Here is a 20170-nt window from a genome sequence, read left to right on the forward strand (position 1 = left end):
TCATGTGGTACTTTTGGCTTTCTGTTCCTGCTGGATGTTTGAGTACCTTGTTGTTGTTCTTTCAGACGTTGTGTGTTAATCAGTGATTGTGTGTGTATGTACATTGGATCCTGGCGCTGGCTTGCCGGAGATGTCGTCTACCCGTGTGTTTATTTGCTCTAGTTCCGGGCGCTGGCTCGCCGGAGATGTCGTCTGCTTGATCCGACGCCTGAGATGGTCCGATTGGGCTGGTCTTAACCCTGCTGGCATGAATCCACTGAGGTTGTCCGTCCGTAAGGATGCTGGTTCTTCGTCACTGCCAGTACAGTCTGGGGCTGGAACACGCGCGGCCTCCCAGAGAGTCCTTGGTTTTAGTGGCTTCTCCAACATGCATCTCCTTGTCTCCACTGGTGGAACTGTGGAGGGGAAAGGCTGAGAGAGACAAACTTTCTGATAGTTATTATTCAGTTTTTCTACCAGGTTGTGAACATCAGTGGACAATGCAATATACATCACCTTCTACTAGCGGTGCCCCTCTGGAAGCTGACCATGGTGTTGGAAATAGTCTTATTTCAAATGGAGATAATTTGGTTACTGTAGATTGAGTCATTCTAATCTCACACAGGACTTGAGTAAGTAATTTGACCCAGGTCATTAAAGTTTTAGCACACTTTTGAATTACTTCTAATGTGAATGAAGATCCTCTATCACTGTTAATCTGGTGAGGTATTCCGAATCTGGGTATTATTTCATTGCTCAACTTTTGACAGACTACTTCTGCAGTTTCTTTTCAGGTTGGATAAGCTTCTACTCATTTACTAAATTGATCCACTATTACCAGTAAGTACTTGATGCTTCCTTGCGCTGGCATGTGTGTGAAATCAATTTGTAATGTATGAAATGGAAAATCTGGTTGTGGTAAATGCTGATGTTTCGCTTTTGATTTTCCTACATTAGTTCGTGCACATGTTAAACAGGTTGCTAATATGCTTTTTACTGCATGTGATGTTTTCTCAATTACAAATCTTAATTTTATTGCCCCTATTACCCCTCTTTGTCCGACATGACTCACACAGTGAAAAATGTCGGGCAAGGACTGGCATCAGGGAATATGGGAGGGCAATGAAACCCTTAAGATTTTGTATAAGCCATCTCTGTCATCTAAGGTACAGTCATTATTCTCCCAATAGGTGTAATCACATGCAGAGGCTTGCTCTTGTATGAATTTTAAATCAACATTTGTGTCTAAATAGTCTGGGAGTGTAACAAGTGGCAGCTGTAGGGGCACAGATAATACTTCCTGCGGAGGTGGGAGCTGTGATGCAGCTGCAGCCTTGGCTGTCACGTCTGCTAAGGCATTACCTGTTGCTTCGTCTGTGTCAGCTGTACTGTGTCCATTCGTTTTTACAACTGCAACGGCCGATGGTAGCTGTATAGCCTGAAAAAGTCTTTGCACAAAATCAGAATTTAGCAATTTATTTTCCATCAGCAGATCTAAATCCTCTTTGTCTCCACAATGTGCCAAAGTCATGCACAACGCCAAATGCATAGCGGCTGTCTGCGTAAATCGTCACATGCTTATCCAAATGTAGCTCACAGGCGCGTATTAAAGCCATGAGCTCTGCTTTTTGTGCTGAGTGAAATGGTAATGAGTGAGCCTCTAGTATGATGTCAGGCACTGTTACCACTGAATAGCCACAAAGAAATGAGTTGTCATTCGGCCTTGAACAGGACCCGTCCACATAAACCGTGGCTGAGTCTGGGATAGGTGTTTGCTCTAAATCTGGACGTGGTGCTGTTGATTCCTGTATACGTGTCATGCAGTCATGAACGTCAAGCCTGTCTGAGCCATCCTGTCGGTCAGAAGAACACAGCATAGGATCAATAAATGTGCTGGCGAATCAGGTGTGCTGCTCGCTTTTATAGTGAGATTTGCATATGTTGTTTAGTTATGTTTGCTACAATGGTCGTGACCTGGTGATTGGTGTGTAGAATAGTGTCATGTGAGAGTGTGAGCTTCTCGCAGTCCCTTATCATGATAGAGCAAGCTGCTACTGCCCTCAGGCAGGCCGGCATTCCTGAACAATTCAGGCAGCACCTTTGAGTGGCGGAGGTCAGCACTCCCTGTAATGCATTGAAAGAGGCAGTCATTTCTGTGGACCACAGTATTCGAGGAGGCTTGTCTTTTTTACAACAGTCACGCAGAATGTGGTCATGAAAAGAACAGTCTGGTATCCACTGTCTGCAATAGTTCACCATGCCCAGGAAGGACAACATTTCCTTCTGTGTAGTGGGACGAGGGACAGAGGTCACAGCTTTGACCCTGTCTGCAGTCATGGAACGTTTTCCGTGAGACAGTGTGAATCCCAAATATTGAACAGAAGTCTGACAGTACTGCATTTTCTTTGCAGATGCTTTGTGGCCAGTCTTTTGGAGGTGCTGGAGAAGCATGTGTGTAGCAGTTTGACACAGTTTTTCACTTTCAGCACAGAGGAGGAGGTCATCCACATGTGGATCAGGGTGCAGCCCTGGAGGAGTGAAGCACCATTGAGAAAGCAGCAGAGCTGTCTATCATGCCTTGGGGCAAACGAGTCCAAGTGTACTGCTTATTTCTATGTGTGAATGCAAATAACGGCTGTGTGTCTTCATGCACAGGTACTGAGAAAAAGGAGCGGAGCATAAATCCACCACGGTAAAATGTGTATGCAATGCATGTCAATATGCTGTGAACATCTGAAACGAGAGGTGGCAGAGGAATGTTGACTGCATTAATTTGCCTTAAGTCTTGTATGAAACGCCATACGCCAGGTTTGTTAGGCTTTGGCACAGGATTGACAGGAGTGTGGGCTTTATTGCTCCTGTAGTCAATAAATCTCCTATCATGACATCTAGGGCTGCGGCTTTTTCGGCAGAAATGGGATGTTGCTTGACATATACTGGCTTGTTGTGTTTTAATAGGTGTACGTGATAAAGTGTACAGTCAATAAATCCTATATCATTCTCACTTTTTGACCACAATGTCATATTCTGGTATTCAGCTGGCAACGTAAGTGCAGAAATAGTACAGTGGATAGGGTAGGTTAGATCTATGTGACGACATATTTCGTAACCTATGTCTGAGTTATGTAACAAAATCACTGTTTGACCTTAGAGAAACAAAAGTGTGGCTCCCAGTCATGGGATTACCTGTTAGTGGCGTCTGTACACGTTTTTTTTTGGCACAGTGTGTGACATAGAGTACCGGACAAAAAGGATGTTGAGTTCATTCTCTGCTGAGGGTCCAGCTGACACAGAGGATGTTCCTTCTCCATCATGTCGGTACATAGGGCAGAGAAAACATAAGCTGTTATCAGTGTCAGCAAACATTTCACCCTTTATGTTAAATGAAATACACAAATTCATTTTTGCTCTGGGTGTCTGCGGCTGATTGAAAACTGAGCTAAATTTGCACCTCTAGCTTGTCCAACAGTGCATAAAGCGTTTTATGAATACTAGGATAGATTCATCAGGCTTCTGTTTACACATAGTTACTGCATTTAAGTCAATTTTGTCTCTGGACATTGTTAGCAGGAATTTCTTTAGATTCTTAAAGAAATTGGTGATTTTGTCATTATTTACCCACAAAAACTCTGCAGTTGTGGATGCTTTATCATGCTTTGGGTCTGTTTGTTTACTACCGCGAGTGTTGGCGTGAGGACCTTTGTCATTCCGGCTTTGTTTTTCCTTTTTTCCTTTTAGATAAGTCTTTATTAAAGTTCGGGTAACAGGTATTTCTTTAGCTACCTCTAAACCTCTAGCTACGATATCGTGGCGTTTCATGTGGGTGTCTATTGTGGACACTGCCTGATGCAAAAGTTTTTCTTCATAGTCGTCTAAATTGTTTTTCATAAGTTCCTCACATTCTTCTTTCAAAAGTTTTTCTCTCTTTCTATGTTCTGCTAATTCTTCCTCGCGGCGTATATATTGTTTTTCCTGATCCTGTTTAAAGAGATGGCTAAGATCCGTTGCATATGATTCAGGTTTTTTGTCACTGTCTTTTAAGCTGGTTGGATCAGAATGCTGACATTGTTTGCGTGCAGCTGCTACAGCGACTATTAATTCGGTCTCATCGTAATGAGGTGGGGCTGTAGGCTGAACGGCTAAACATGCAAGACTAGCTTTTCCCGCGGTAGATTTATTTTCTATGCTGGAGCCTGCACTAGTTTTATTTGATGTAAAAGTATCTACACCTGGTTCCGGTCCCTTTTTCCATAGCGGTAACATTTGATGCATCACGTCGCGGCATTCTATCATATATTTTCTACAGGACTTTTTAAGCAGACTACTTTTCTCATCACAAATGATATTCAACATTTCTACTGACCTGTTTTCTGGCGATAATCGTTCGGGATAAGGCTCCGGAAATAAATTAGAATGCATTGAACTTATAGTCCGTAAGTTGTAAACAAAGTCAGTCACATAAGCACTTCCGCATGTTCTGGATACGTAATCATGGAAGTCTTCGCCGATTCGTGGACGTGGGTTACACGTAATTGGAAATGGGAGTCGTACTGAGCTGTTGTTTGAGACTTTAAATTTAATTTTTGTTGGTTTTACAGGTAATTTTGATTTTTTATCGGACTTGTCTGTGGTTTTTGAATTATTCTGACCCATGTTCAGTGATTTCCAGAGGGGTTTACACGCTTGAAGGATTTATGTTAGTATTTTCGCTGCGGCACAGCTGAGGTTACTTTAAATTTATTGCTAGCAATTTTTTGTTTGTGTGAGCAACTCTCACTTAGCGAGCAACTTCTCGCTTAACGAGCAACTTCTCGTAAAACAACAGGCAACTTCCTGTGTCTTTCTGCTTTTAATTTACTGCTTTTAACCCTTGTATGGTAATCGGATCTGTGAGACCCGTTTTCAGTTTTCTTTTGTTTTTTTTTGTTTTTTTTGTTTTTTTTTAACAAAATTAAATTTAATTATTTACTAGCTTTCTGTGAGTGAGCAACTTCTCACTTTTTAACGTACGTTTCAAGATAACAGGCAATCTTCCTGTGTCACTCTTTCTGAGCAACTTCTGACTTAACGAGAAGTATTTAAGACAACAGGCGACTTCCTGTGTCACTTTTTCTGAGTGAGCAACTTCTCACTTTTTAACGTACGTTTAATTAAACAATTAATTATTATTATTATTATTTTTTTTAAACAAAATTAAAATATTCAAGACAACAGGCAACTTCCTGTGTCCACCAACACCACACAAGGGTTAATTTACTTTATTCGGGGACTGAGGAAGTCGTCAGTGTATCTCTCTGGATCACTAAGTGAAACTTCGTCAGCATATCCCGTTTTTTATGGATCGATCACTGAGAGAGGTATAATAGGTCTTTATATAAATATGAAAGACGCATATTTACCTTCTGTCAGGAATCCCACTTCTGACACCAAAATTGAAGGAAATTGCCGTCCCGGGTTTCCTCCGTGGCGTGAGCGATAAGCAGAGTTTTGTCCTTTCCTTATAAGATTCCTAATTATTTAAAGTAACACTCAGGTATGCCATTCAGCTGGGTTAGTTACGATATCGGGAGCAGTTAGGAGAACAAAGTGATACAGAAACTGTTCAGATTGCTTTCCCAGAATCAACTCAAAGGTTTATTTGATACACAGCAGTTTATATAGAGAAAAAAAAGGTTCGTGTGTCAGCTTTCCCAGTTCAAACCGGTACAGACTAAATAAGGAAACGTCTTCCTGCCTTCTGAGCAAAGTATCCCTTGTGTAGTTTATCAGTTCAGCTATAATTTATGATCATCCCAGCAAAATACACTCCTAGACATAAAATACAGAGTTCTTTCATTAGTGAATTCTGAAACAAACCACCTAGCCTTTAACGAGCCTTTTTCTAAGAGATAAGGAAGGGAGGATGGGAGTAAGGAAGTGGTCTCATCTCTGTGGTGTTTTCGACCTTGGGGTACCAGCTTGTGAGTCCTACACATTAATTCTTGGGTCACAGAGAAAGAGAAAAACAACTAGTAGATGAGCCTTATTGAGTAACAGTTTTCCTGTATAAAACAATATCCTGTAAATGCTTACCGTGGTATCAAAATATCATAACACATATAAAACCCTTATCACCCACTTTCTAGCCGCCGATTCCCTTTTAGCCATTTCTTTACGCCTATCGTAACGTTCTGTGGAGTTACCGTGGCAACAGCACGCTCTTTGACAAGTCAAAGATCTGATCCGGAGCAGCTGCGACCTCTGGTGGACACAGCTGGATATTAAACTGTTAAATATGGGTGGATTGATTATAATGGCCAGTTTTACCATGACAGTGAGGGTTTTTCATTTTTAATGCATGGTATATAAATTGTGGTGCCTATGAGGAATACAAGGATGCTCATTAGAAACATTCAGAATAAAGCTGTGACACACACACACACTCATGGTATTGTATGCATTTATGTAACTTGGTATCATTTACACGTTTAACAGCTCATTTCAGCCAAACAACACTGAAAACAACCACTCGTTGTCCACATTTGGTTGGTAGTCACACATGATAAGCAGCTCCTGAATCCTCAACTGCATGAGTGGAACTGTATTTTTTTTCTTTAAAAAAAAAAAGATTCAGCGATGCCTCTGAAAATGAGCTAAAAGGTAACCCTGTAATCATTAGGATTAGCCAGGGGTGACCCATGTAAAATCTTTTCACACATTCTGTTCAATTGTGTTTTTTTATTATCATTATCATGATTAACACAATGTTATCGTTTATACATTAGAAGTTATGTATTCATTTAGGTTTCACTCTCCGTATCTGACTTCAACACAGACATTTAACCGATGTGAAAACAGAAGCATTCTCTGTTGAGCTCAGCAATGTCTCGCTTGACCAGGGGTCTCCCTTCAAATATGTCATATTTTAGGGTGCTTTGTGTTAGAAGTTTGAACACTCTCTGCATTACGCCAACAGCCTTATGTTAACTCTCTCTCAGCTGTCCTCAGCATTGACTGGGTCCTTTAGCTGTTCCACAGAATTGTAGTGCTCTCCTAGACCATAAGCATGCCGCATATAGCTACAAGCAAAGAGACAGAGAAAAGGTTATTGTATAGGAGGAAAAAATAACGAGGTATATCAGTTTCCTAGCTTTGACATGCAGTTACACGAAAATCCAAACAGTCAGATTGGATTTAGACTGGCAGTAGTGAAAAATGTGTTTGTAAATTTGTGATTGCAAATTTAAAATGTTTAAATGTTTACTACAACTACATTCATTTGCACATTTTTACTGACAGTGTTGTACTCTGAGCAAAAAACATATTTGGAAACATTCTTACACAAGTGTGATGGGTTCGCCGTCATATTCCTCCCCAATTTTTATGGTAGGAGAGTCCGCCTGGATCACCTCGATCGGCAAATGAAGAACTTGCGTCAAAGCTCGAAGCTGCAAAATTTGAAAAATTAAAAAAAATCCATTATTAAAATGAATTGAAAAGTACAACAAAACACTTCACTGTGTATAGTACAGTATATGACAGTTAAGGAGGAACTCACTTCCAGTTGTCCACCCCAAGCTGATGTGTGCTCCACATCACTGCAGTATTTCTCAAACTCATCTGGAAGCAAAAGACAAACATGTCAATTGAATATTAACAAATATAGCAGTGAAAGTTTTACTTTCATTACCAAAAACACAGATGGTCTCACCTGTTGTGTACATGTCACCTGTGCTTGGGTTGGTGAGGAAAGGCAGGAAGTCGTCAGGATGGCCTCTCATGTGCTCGGCAGTGCGGGATCGCAATTCCTTCACACTTGTGGGTAATTGGAGCTAAAACAGAACAGAATGCAGTAGAAAATGTGTTCTGTGTGTCTAAACTTGACAGTTTCTCATTGAGTCATTTTCTGTATGACAAGCTGTACAGACTCCAAACACGGAAGGTGTCAAAGATTGTCAGCAATGCTCAATTTCTTATGTAATTCCTGACTCAGTATATAAACTACAGCTACAGTTATTATTCAATTCAATTTTGTTTATACAGCACCAAATCACAACAACAGTCGCCTCAAGACAATTGATATTGTAAGGTGGACCCTACAATAACGCATACAGAGAAGAACCCAACAATCATATGACTCCCTATGAGCAAGCACTTTGGCGACAGTGGGAAGGAAAAATTCCATTTTAACAGGAAGAAACCTCCAGGCTTTAGAGGGCCAGGGCTCAGGAAGGGCGACCATCTGCCATGACCAGTTGGGTGAGAGAAGGACGACAGGACAAAAGACATGCTGCGGAAGATGCCTCTATAACAACATGTACCTTTGATCGCCGTGTCAGCTGATCTTCAATAGCACGGTACATGCAGTGGCCATCAGAGGAGATCTCCTTGATCTGAAGCTTTTGCTGGGCGAGTTTTTGGACCAGCTTTAAACCCTCCTGATGTCTCACACCCTGCAGGTTCTGCACCTCAGCCTCTGCTATCCTGATCTCCCTCTCCTTCTCCTGTGCAGCCTTTTTGTCCTATACGAAATCATTTAAAGGTCAAAAGCAGGTAAATACGGGTGATTTATTAGACTCCAACTTATATCTAGCAGGCAGGACTGATCATCAGAGACCTCTCTAAAGCAGAGACATCATGAATGTGAACTGTGGTAAACAAGGACGATTGACTATGAGTTCTAAGTGTTCTTCTTCAGGAAAACCTAAAATGTAAATGCATAAAGGTTCGACAACACACAAGTCTTTAAAGTTGCACCTCACCCTTCTCTTCTGGGCTTTGGTTACTCGCGGCTGTTTCGCCTCCTCTTGTTCTCCATCTTCCACCTTTACAGTCTCCACTCCATTTATGACCTCTTCCACCTTCTAATATTGAGTAAAGAGAGAAATGGTTATGTCGTAAACTAGGGTTGGGTTTTGATAATCGATTTATCGATTAAAATCGATTCTGGCTTGGATAACGTGATATCGATTCATTAAAATCCTGAATCAATTTTTTTATATTAATTTTTTTTTCCAGAAACGCCAGAATCTCAGGTTAAACCTCACAAAATTTCAACAACCACCAAACATTTAAAACAGTAAATGAGAGCAGGAACATGGATTCTGCACAAAGACGTAAAAACAAAGCGCGGACCCGCAGATCAGAATCAGTGAGATGTCGCCTTTCTCACCCGACGGCACGGACATGGTCGGGGCTGAAAGCCGACAGCTCGCTGATTCCGATGTTTCGGCGGGTCCACGCTTTGTGTTTACGCCCTTTTTGGGCTGATTCTAAAGCTGTTAGTTTTATCTCTCTCCAAACAATATTGACCGAACCAGCAGCAAAAGAAGATCCAAACTAAGCTCCACATAAACATCGTCATGAATTCCCTCTGACTTTTGCTGTTTTGCTTCCACCACGATAAAAATCACACTTCATGCACAACTCTCACTCTCTCTGTATACTTCAAGAACAGTTTCCCATCTAAAAATCTGTTTTCTGCATTATTCGCTTGCTTGTTACGCACAAGTCTACCGTTGTTTACAGCGCTGTTGGCCGCTGTTTTTTTTCCTTTTACTTACTTCCGAAAAGAAAGCCTCATTTCTGCTGTTCAACAGACTTCTGAACAAATGTAAACTTTTTTAAATTGTGCAAAATGCAAAACGTTTAGCCATGTCTCTAATAAAACCGCTGTCATGTGTTGATTAATGGTTTTCTTTCGTTTTTGATGTACTGCAGAATATTTTTATAAAATCCCAGGCCAGCAAAACCCACCTTCATGTTTTTCTGTGTTTTATCTTCAGCTACTTTGACACAAAGGCATCTGCTGTGATGTTTACACCTTTGATAAAGTCTTGCGTGTGTCAGCTTCCTTTATATAGATACAAAAATATGTAAAAAATATGTAAATGTACTGATCTGAATTATAATATTTCTAACTGTCTGAGGCAAAACTTCCCAGATTTAAATCGAATTGAATCGAATCGTGGATCGAATCAATATCGTCACTGACCTAGAAATCAGTGACGATACCCAGCCCTATTGTAAACTGCAGCTGATACAGCACAAAGACTAGAATCATTTACATACTGAATGTATACTGAACACATACAAAAACCTTTTAACAGCTGTGTTCTTTCCCTTTCCATCTTACACTTGTTACCCCATTATGAAAGAGTGCTTCTACATTAATTACTAATCAAACTCTACCCGATTTGTCGACCATGTAAACATAATAAGTCACCTTTGTGTCAGCTGTTGCTTTGAGCTGCCTGAATTCCTCCTCATGTTTCTGACTCAGGTCAGCCTCAAGTTTGGAGATCTCCTCTGTCAGCTGTTTCCTCCTCTTCTTGTCATTTTTGGGGACTGCATTTTTCATGCCCTGGACTTTAGCTGAAAATGACACAAAGCAGACCATCAAACAAAACAGTACAACACAACAATACAGATGATGCTGCATACTGGTTAGAAAAGTTATACATGCACAAAACTGCCAACATAGTGAAGGATACACTGTCATAGATAGCACTAATGCACCTAAAAAAAAAGATTAAAATGTTTCTGCACCTGTCTACACCAACTGCACAAACAGCTGATTTTACATTATCAGACATTATTAATTATTTTGCAACATGTGGCATGTGAAAGAAATGTTTTGATATCAGTGGTCAGCTAAAGCAGCAACTCATTTTACATCATGAGCTACATACAGCCAACTTTCATAGTAAGTGAGCCAGACCAGTGAAACACCTTCTTTCAGCCAGTGTAAAGCAGTTAAACCACAAATTGAATCCTTGAGACATCTAAAAATAAGACAAAGAAGTGCAATTTCAAAAAATATCTCAGTTTTTCTACATGATAAAGAAATACTGCAGTAGCAAATGAAATAAATCTTTCAAAATGACTCTTTGGGTTTAAACCGTAGGAAACAAAGGTGTAAAATTACAGAAGCATTTCTGGTGGCTAACTTGCAAGACTTTTCCTTTAAAACAGAAAGCTTTGTTAATTGACAAAATTATATTTTTATTTCTTTTCTGTTGTTTAATTACTTATCTATTACCTAATTACTTGGATGTAGTATGAAATGCCATGGTGAAGATCTTTTTCATTCGGAAAAACTATAAAGCTTATTAAAATACAAATCACATTTTCCAAAGCCGGTGGGGCCGGATTGGTGTGTTTGTCAGACCGAATCCGGCCCTCGTGCCTTATGTTGGACACCCCCTGGGCTAAAGTCATCAAATCCTTAAACGTTTCTCCCAACAGTGATCTGTGTATTAGAGGTTTATTACTCTAAAAGCAAAACAAACCACGCGATAAGGCTGGCAGTTGCCTCACAATAGTAACCACAGAAACGTCTGCGGTGACCATTATTTATTTACTTGATGGTCACTTAATAGCGGCTAAAGTAAGACTAAACACTCCGACACATAAACAACACACGGGCACGCTAACCAGCTACCAGCAAAGGCTGAGATGTTAGCCCACCAAACAAAAGAGCACTGTTAAAAGTAGCTACCCTGCAGATCCTTCTTCTCCTTGCGGTGCTGCTTTGCCAGGAGCTCCTCTGGTGTCTCCACCTCCTCCATGACTGGATGCTGCTGTTAAGGTCAACCACTAACAGTGCTTACGAGGTACATGAACCTGACTACCATATGTGTTATTAATGACTTGTTATAAAATGTAGCTCATCATTAGCACAAGATAAAAGCACACAAATACAGTGAACGATAAATAAAACGTGCTGATATGGCCTTATCCGGAAGAGAGGGTGGGGCTTCTTCTTCTTCGCCAAAGATAAACTCCGAGATTGTCTCTATACCGCCACCTCTCGGTATGTTGTGTACTACATTTCCAGGCTGTCTCGGGACTACGTTCTTTATTTTAATACATTTTATTAAATATATTTTAAATAAATATATTTTCTAGACACGTCGTGTTCATTTAATCTCATCTTCATCTAAGAGTGGACAGGAAAAAGTGTTTCCTCTTTCTTCGTATCTTGTTTTTAGATCTTTACCACTGGTTTGCAACTTGGGGAATAACAATAACCCTCTGAGACAGAAAGAAAACAAATATTTTGAATATGAGGGTTTGTGGTTATACTGAACAAGGTATGTGGACCTACCGGGAGGGAGGAGAAGAGGAAGACCTGAAAGGACATTTGTGGATGCAGTGAAGGAGTGAATACAGAGGGCCTTTGTGACAGAGGAGGATGCTAGAAGTAGGGTGAAATGGAGGCAGATGATCTACTAAAGGGAGCAGATGAAAGAAGAAGAAACGCCAAGAAGATCCAGTGGGTTTAAAATAGATTGCATGCTTCTTTTCAAAAGGGTATAACAATACTTGTCTGTAAATATTAATTTCAAATTAAAGGGGAAAAAATGTATGTGACTATTTAAATGCCTTTGTCCTCGTGACAAGGTCATCTTTAACCCATAGAAAAAGGTATCTATATTGTACCGAGTCTGTCTATCTAAATATCAGCTGTGTCTGATTTCCTTTTGTTAAATTATCCAGTATGATCCAATACGCATGAAAATATTATTTGTAATTTTTATTATTATTAATGTCTGATTTTATTTGTATCTCATTAAAAACAGATATCGAGAGCTGATCATAATATAGAGTCAATCAAATTTTGCCTGTTAGCGGGCGTGTCGTGTGACGTGGCACGGGGAGCGGAAGAGCTTGTTTGTGTTTTGGTTCTAAGGGGAAGTTGCGAGAAGAAAGAAAGGAGGAGACGTGACAGGATTGTTGAAATTGTTTTCTCGGTCCCCCCCTCCCCTGACACCAGCTCATCACAGTGTCCCGGGTTCTGTGTGCGAACTGCAGCGGTGCTATTTAAAGTTGTACATCGCCTGGCTCTCGGGTAACGTACTTGTCACGAATCTACGAGTTGTGGTTTGCAGCTGGCTCGGTGACATGACGCCGCCGTTTGTTTAGTTGTCATCGGTGACTTCGTTAGCTAGCTATGTCGCTAGCTAGGTGCAGCTAATGTCGATGGTGTTTGGTGGCATGGGGGATGCAGAAATGCGGGCCTTTGTCCTGTCGAGTCCGCTTGTTCTCTTGTATACCAATAGCAAAAAGCTTATAATGTCTTGTATAGCAGGTAGCATGGCAGGCTTACAGTGACTTTGCTAATAGGTGGACTGGGTTCAGTGGGTGTAATGCTAACAGTGACAGCAAGCTAACGTTAGTGTTTGTTAATTGAGGGGCTCAGCTATTCCCCTTGAATCAACATTAGCTAAACAGCACCGGCAATCAGGGTTTCAATTCGAAAGAAAAAAACAATGGCGTTAGTTTTATGCAGATAGCTGTCGTGTTGTTTTTATGTCCTTACAGCAGTCGGGAGACTAATGACACCAGACAGCTAGGAATGCTAAGCTTTGCTAACAGCATAAACGCTAACAAGCTAGAGAACAAAAACACTTTGGGGAAAATGGCGGCCCCCTCTAACATCAAAACAGACCGATAGCCACTGCTAACATAGAGCGAGTGTGTTTATAGTCAACTAAGTATCGAGGGTTCAAGCCAAATATGCACGTCGTAGTCATGTAATGCGCAGCGTTTGTTGACAAATCGTGTCATGAGTGTGGGTAAATACAGTCACTGTTCTCATTCCAGTTCCTGGAGCTTGTTTGTTTTCTTGCTGCGCGTCTTCAAGACTTCGTCTCAAGGATAAGTCGATTGAGATAAGGTTGAAATGTTTTGGCATGACCTCGCCGGTCAATTTATTGACTCGTTTCCCCAAAGCTCTTTATTTGAAATAGACCCAGAAATCTGGTGGCTGTTATCTTTACCTTAATAAACTCTGTTATATGAATGCCTTCAGCCTTTAGTGTTGCGACACAAGTAAGAACGGTTTGCCACAGATGTGGGCTAGTGACGCACAGGTTTATAGTGTGTGTGAAAAAAGTAAATGCTATTTATAGAGCTCATTTTGAAATGACTGGAGTTGACCATAAGTGCAGTACAGGCACACTCATTTTGTAATCCACGTCTCAAGAACCCAATTACAAACATGGAGCTTACATAAACAGGGAACATAATAAAATATAATATTTAAGAAAAGAAATCAGAAAACAGCTGCATTCTACCAATGCTAAACAGTCAAGTAAAACAGTAGTACAAAACATTTACAGTGTGTTTGACCAAACACTGACGGACCTGAGGCTAAACTAAAAGCAGCTAAAACAGGTATGTCATTAGAGCTGATCTAAAATCATCAGTTGTTGAACCAGTCCCCATGCGCTTAGGGGCAATAACCACAAAGTCCCAGTCGACTGTAGTTTTTAGGCAAGAAGGGGACACTGAAAGAAGAAGTTAGGGTGATGATGACAGTGATTTGGAGGCAAAAATATGGAGATAAAAAGTGAATCGCACATTTGTAATGGCAGACATTTTTTTTATTTGCTCTGTTGCATTTGCATTTAAGCAGTCCTGGCACAGTTACTTTATAGACTGACTTGCCTATTTTTGCAATTTTGTTCAGAGTACATTCATAGCTGTATCCTCTTAGTTATCTTGCAGATTATAAGCACATGTTAACTCTTAACTTATATAATTAAGTAGCACTTTTCTTCTTGGAGCAGTCACAGCTACTACTACTCGTTCATCCCATCACACATAAATGCATACAAGTGCTTTTTTTTCTTTACCATAGCGCCTTTTCTATCATTTGCATGCACTCTAGCTCACAATGCATGGATTGCAGGCGACTCAGGGTTCAGTGCTTTCCCCAAGGATACTTCAGCATGCAGTTTAGAGTAGCCGGGGAATCTATCCATCAACCTTTCAAGCCACAGACACTCAAATGTGTCGTATGCTATTACGTACTGCTACCTTACAGTATACTATAATTCAGTACAACATCTTCATAAACTGCCATTGAGGCTACAGCCACCACAGATTAATGCCTCTCCTCAACAGAGTGTGACTTGTGTGGTTAACAAAGGTTGCTTTGTGCTTTATTGCACTGCACCATATATGTGAGTTTGATGCGAGGCGAAAGGCCAGTTTTTGGTCAGGCACAAGATTCCACTAAATTCACCCTGTGAGGCCAGACATAAGCCGTGATTATCTCCTTACAACAGCCGTCTGTGTTTTTTAGAAATTCTGAGCTGTTCATTCCCAAATAAGTTAGTAAGCACTACATGCACGCATGGTATGCATGCATGCAATGGTTCTCGCAGTTGTACCACACTTGTGTAATGTGGGTGGGTCTTTCCCCGGCTCTCTTTCGAGTTTGCCATGAATCACTGTTGTAGTTCATGACAAGGCTTCCTTTTCCTGGTGTTACTGTAAGTTACATTCATGAAGAAGTGTCTGAAATTTCTGCATCCCCTGTCAAAAATTGCACATGCATTCAGAACAGGCCTTTGTGTGTTTGAAATGCTCGCATGTTATTTTTACTGACTTGAAATGTTCACAGAATAATTCAGTTATTAGCGTTATAAAATTGCATTTACAGCCATAATTTGCAGATAAAAAAGATAGCTAATTGATACAGGCTATCATTTTCAATGCACTGTATATGAATTATATTTGAATTTATTGATCACATAAATTTCTTCATGTTGCCTAAACTGCAGTGTGAAAACCACCTGTTTCTTTGAAACACTCTGTGTGTGAAAACCTTCTTAATTCACAACAAATTGAAGTGATACCAGTGGGTGCATGCTTGACTTTGATGTGTGCAAGTATGAGTAAGAGATGTATCATTTTTTGTATGTAGTCTGCTCTGAGGAACTTTCATTGACCTTTATGTCCCAGTCAAAATGTCAAAAGATTGCCTAATTTAGTTACTTTTTTCTAGTAGCCTATTCATTAGTCAGATTCTAGTTTTCATAAGATTTGTAATTTTATAATGATTTTCAGAGGAAGCTGATCTTATATTTATAAATTTGTTGCATGATTTGAATATATGAGTAATGCTCATTTGTCTTAAATGTCAGACTGTAATCTATACAAAAATAACTGTTCCGTTCCTGTTATGACTTGTTAAACTGCATTTGAAGGGAAAAGAAATTACAAATCTCTTAGAGTTTAATATCTGTTTTTACTCTGTGAACATGTTTGTTCTCGTGCTTCCTGCAGCAGAAGTCCCGACAGTGAGGTTCGGCACACAGGACACCTGGGATCTGACTAGGTCATGGCCAATCGAGGAGGAGCTACGAGACCCAATGGACCAAATGCAGGGAATAAGATCTGTCAGTTTAAGCTGGTGCTGTTGGGTGAATCGGCTGTGGGGAAGTCCAGCTTAGTGCTTCGCTTTGTCAAGGGCCAGTTCCATGAATTCCAGGAAAGCACAATAGGAGGTAAGGTCATGTCATCAAATCAGGATGTTTCTGACAACCTGGCAGTTCTGTTGGTTTTTTTTGTTGTTGTTGTTTGTTTTGTTAGTTTGTTTTCCTGAGAAGTCCCCATTCAGAATACTGATGCTTTTGTGTTGACACATTTATCAGCTGTTTATATGACCTCGTAAAGATATAGTTTTGGTGTCGTTAATGATCACGCAAAAATGACTCGTCTCTTCCTATCTCCACAGCGGCCTTCCTAACCCAAACAGTGTGTCTTGATGATACAACAGTGAAATTTGAAATCTGGGACACTGCAGGCCAGGAGCGTTACCACAGTTTGGCACCAATGTATTACAGAGGAGCACAAGCTGCCATTGTGGTCTACGACATCACAAACGAGGCACGTTCATCCTCGACTAAGACCCAGGCCTTCCAGAGCACTTGTAGAGCAAGTTAAAACATGAAAGTAGCATTAGATGTTGACAAGTGGTACCGTGTCTTCATTTTTATTTCAGGAGTCCTTTGCACGGGCCAAGAACTGGGTGAAGGAGCTACAACGACAAGCTAGCCCTAATATAGTCATCGCTCTGTCAGGAAACAAAGCTGACCTGGCTAACAAAAGAGCTGTGGACTTCCAGGTCAGTCTAGACAAACCTTAGACTGTGTCTTAGGCTTTCATGATTTTACAATTATTATTATTATTTTTTAATCTAATTTTTCTGTGACCTTTATGTGTGGAGTTTGCATGTTCTCCCTGTGTCTGCGTGGTTTATCTCCGTGTACTCCAGCTTCCTCCCACAGTCCGAGCACATGTAGTTAGTACAGTTATTTAATTGGTGATTCTAAATCTCTCATAGGTGTGACTATGGTGTGAATGGCTGTCTGTACCTCTCTGTTAGCCCTGCGACAGGTTGGCAACCCGTCTCCAATCCCACCGCAAAACTGAGTTGGATGAGGGGAGGAAAATAGGTGGATGGGTGATCACGTTCCTAGCAGACGCTGTATTCTAGAGCCATGACTTCCGTTTTTAATTATCCCCTAATTGTGTTTCTCTTATGCCTGAAGAAATGCGTGTTGGAGGATGTATTAAAAATTCGTTTGTTTACACTGTGTCAACAGGACGCCCAATCATACGCAGATGACAACAGCTTACTTTTCATGGAGACATCGGCCAAGACGTCTATGAATGTGAATGAGATATTTATGGCCATTGGTGGGTAACTTTTAGGACTCAATTTGTAGATATTTGTTTTTCTGCATATTTCTGTTATTCGGAGTTAGAACTGTTCCCTCATAGCAAGAAGGTGATGGCTTGAAGCCCAGTTTAGGGCTCCTTCTGTGTGGAGTTTGCATGTTCTCTGCTACCCTGGGCTTTCTACTGTAGCTCCAGTTTTCTTCTGCTGAAAAGTACACAAGGTTTACAAAGCTGCTGTTAGGCTTGGACAATCACAAATTCCTAAGAGGTTTCAGTTCCTGCTTAAAATGCAAGTTAAAAATTAACTGGAGGACAAGGTCAAACTAGCATGATTGATGTGTTTGTTAATGATTTTTTTTTTTATCATTTGTAGCTTCTCTTTTCTGAAAATCGTTGTATTATTTATTTGTTTGTTTGTTTGTTTGTTTGTTTGTTTTGATTTCTTCCAGCAAAGAGATTGCCAAAAAATGAGCCTCAGACTGCAGGAGCAAACACTGGGCGCAGCCGGGGAGTGGACCTGACAGAAGCTGCCCAGCCAGCCAAGGCTCCATGCTGCAGTAACTAACATGAAGAACACCCTCCTCCCTACCAACCTGTATGGCAGTAACTAATGTGGTCAATGCCCCAAATGCCACTGCAGTTACTAATGCAATGTGTCACCTACTCTCTGAAACAAGAAAATATGCCCTGCACTCGCCACCCCACTCGTCCACTTTTAACAAATTCATTGCCATCACACTGATCTTTCTTTGCGGTTCTGCCTCTTTTCCTCCATTATGGTTCTGCTGCTACCCGGGGAAGCCTCCTAACCACTTTGTCTTACTTTCTGCCATCGAGCTTGTTACATCTATCGTATTATTGATAGATCAGTGATCGCAGGTATTAGAAACATTAGAGCACCCTTCCTTGCGTTGTCATCATCTTTACACCGTGTAGACATGAGTTTCATCTGGAGGAAGTGATCACTTCTGTTTTCTGGGATAGCTTAAGTCTTTAATGTTGCATTTCTAATACCAGTCTTCTGTTTTTGTTCAATTTTTTTATAACTTTGTTGATTATTGTTTACTGTAATTTTGTCAAACTTGTGGATGCACATGCTAGCATATTTAGGCGGCCTAAAAGTTAAAGAGTTACACATTCAATCTGCAGTAGAGCAGAAAAAGTTGGTTGGAGGAGTGTGTTCTTGTTAATCTCAGAAAGAGGAAAGGTGGAGGGGGCAGAGAGAAATTGTAGATTCTGTCTCTCTTGTTGTTTCTAGGGCCCTTTATCTCGTAGCTGGGAGGGGGGGGAGAATAGTTGGTCCTTATAACCCCACTCCCTCCATTAAACCCAACGTAGCACTAGTGCATAGCTTCTCACACCACCTTGTCTCCATTCTGGGCCCGTGCCTGCTCCTAGCTGTCCTTCGTGGCATTGTGCAATGTTTCACAGTATTTACTCTGTGAGTTGTCTGCAAGGACCAGTGCTGCGCAGCAAATCCCCTTGTGTCTATAAACACAGCGCAGAGGCCTCTACGGTACACGTCAGTGTCACCAACTGCCCACTTCATGATGTGTCCGTCCATAAACCTTGTGTAGACCACCCTTTTGTTGTCATACTGCGGTCTCTTGGGTTTCTGTTTTTCAACGATTTATTCTTGTGCGGTTACTTTTTCCATTGTGTCAATGTTGCTCGACTGCTGGGTTTGCACTGGGGGTAAATCGAAGGTGATAGCAGTGAGTGGGGAGTTGCAATATGTAAAGTTGCTTCTTAATTAATATCGGAATCATAAATGTTTGACATCTTCTCTTGATTAGAAAGTGCTTTAGACACGGCGGTGTGTCATTCTGTACAAAGCCCGGCCCGGGTTTGCTGTCTGGTGACAGATTACATCCTTCGACTTATTCACACGCATTTATCCGTGTGTTTTGTTGTTTTTGGCTTTTTTTTTTAACACACATTTCCACAATTAAACACACACACGCCACTGACTTGTCGTCTCCCTCCCCACCTTCCCCTATTCCCTGTAAGACCTAAACATCACTGTACATGAACATACACACAGTCTGTTACACATCATCCACACCTTTGTCAAGCACACACTCTGTCCCACCGACACACAACCCCCCTAATTGTTACACACACATGCACACACACATACAGAGTACTTTTAGTAAATAACTCTTTTTACAGGTCTGTCTTACTCATGCCTTGCACTAATGATGTTCATGAATATATCTTGTCATGATTTCAGCCAGTGTGATATATAAATATATATATATATATATATAAATATATAAATATAAATATATAAATAATATACTGTAAATAAGGTGTTGCAGTGTAGTCTACCTTTTTCAATTTACCAGTGACAGGACTAATGCTTGCTAGGGAGTTGTCTAGATAATCATAAAAAAGTGTACAGTTAGCAGGAAGGGGAAAAAAAACAGCTACAATCTGGGTTTGGAGTTTTGTTGCTGTTCCTTTTTTTCTTTGTCTTTTTTTTTTTTTTTTTTACACATATAAATGGTTAAATTATAATCAGTGGTGGTCTTTATAAATGTATCTAGTGTTTATTAACAACAACAAAAAAATGAAATTGCATTTATTTAGTCATCTGTCTTGTATATTTCTGTCATAAAAAATATATCCAAACATGTTTTGTTTTTTTGTTTTTTAAGATTATCTCTTTACTTTACACTTCTCCATTTTTTTCTTGTCTATGCCTTGTCCAGAACTATTCCTCCTCCTACTC

General features: G+C 40.5%; 2 protein-coding genes and 1 long non-coding RNA gene across 4 annotated transcripts; 1 reads left to right on the top strand and 2 right to left on the bottom strand.

The window, feature by feature from the left end:
* Positions 1 to 1604: 1604 nt before the first annotated feature.
* LOC146643880 (uncharacterized) lies at positions 1605 to 4499 on the bottom strand. Its single transcript, XR_014909284.1, has 2 exons — positions 4343 to 4499; positions 1605 to 3281 (listed from the first exon to the last, which is right to left on the bottom strand). It is a non-coding gene; the product is annotated as an uncharacterized LOC146643880 (long non-coding RNA).
* A 1902-nt stretch (positions 4500 to 6401) lies between these two features.
* On the bottom strand, positions 6402 to 11726 carry otud6b (OTU deubiquitinase 6B). Its single transcript, XM_085396668.1, has 8 exons — positions 11459 to 11726; positions 10184 to 10332; positions 8721 to 8822; positions 8280 to 8480; positions 7670 to 7790; positions 7517 to 7578; positions 7300 to 7406; positions 6402 to 7037 (listed from the first exon to the last, which is right to left on the bottom strand). Exons 1-8 carry the CDS (start codon positions 11526 to 11528, stop codon positions 6953 to 6955), a joined length of 897 nt encoding a protein of 298 aa, XP_085252794.1. The 5' UTR covers positions 11529 to 11726; the 3' UTR covers positions 6402 to 6952.
* A 923-nt stretch (positions 11727 to 12649) lies between these two features.
* LOC146643882 (ras-related protein Rab-5A) lies at positions 12650 to 20070 on the top strand. 2 transcript variants are annotated; one of them, XM_085395148.1, is made up of 6 exons: positions 12650 to 12811; positions 16042 to 16259; positions 16490 to 16641; positions 16757 to 16879; positions 17361 to 17454; positions 17886 to 20070. In XM_085395148.1, exons 2-6 carry the CDS (start codon positions 16094 to 16096, stop codon positions 17999 to 18001), a joined length of 651 nt encoding a protein of 216 aa, XP_085251274.1. In that variant the 5' UTR covers positions 12650 to 12811; positions 16042 to 16093; the 3' UTR covers positions 18002 to 20070. The 2 variants fall into 2 exon arrangements, with proteins under 2 accessions (XP_085251274.1, XP_085251273.1); XM_085395147.1 differs by having other exon boundaries at positions 12651 to 12811; positions 16039 to 16259.
* The last annotated feature ends 100 nt before the right edge of the window (positions 20071 to 20170 follow it).

This window comes from Rhamphochromis longiceps, linkage group LG22 (assembly GCF_057381845.1).
Source record: "Rhamphochromis longiceps isolate RC_006_pf linkage group LG22, R_longiceps_female_GT1.1, whole genome shotgun sequence".
In the NCBI taxonomy this organism is placed as follows: Eukaryota; Metazoa; Chordata; class Actinopteri; order Cichliformes; family Cichlidae; genus Rhamphochromis; species Rhamphochromis longiceps.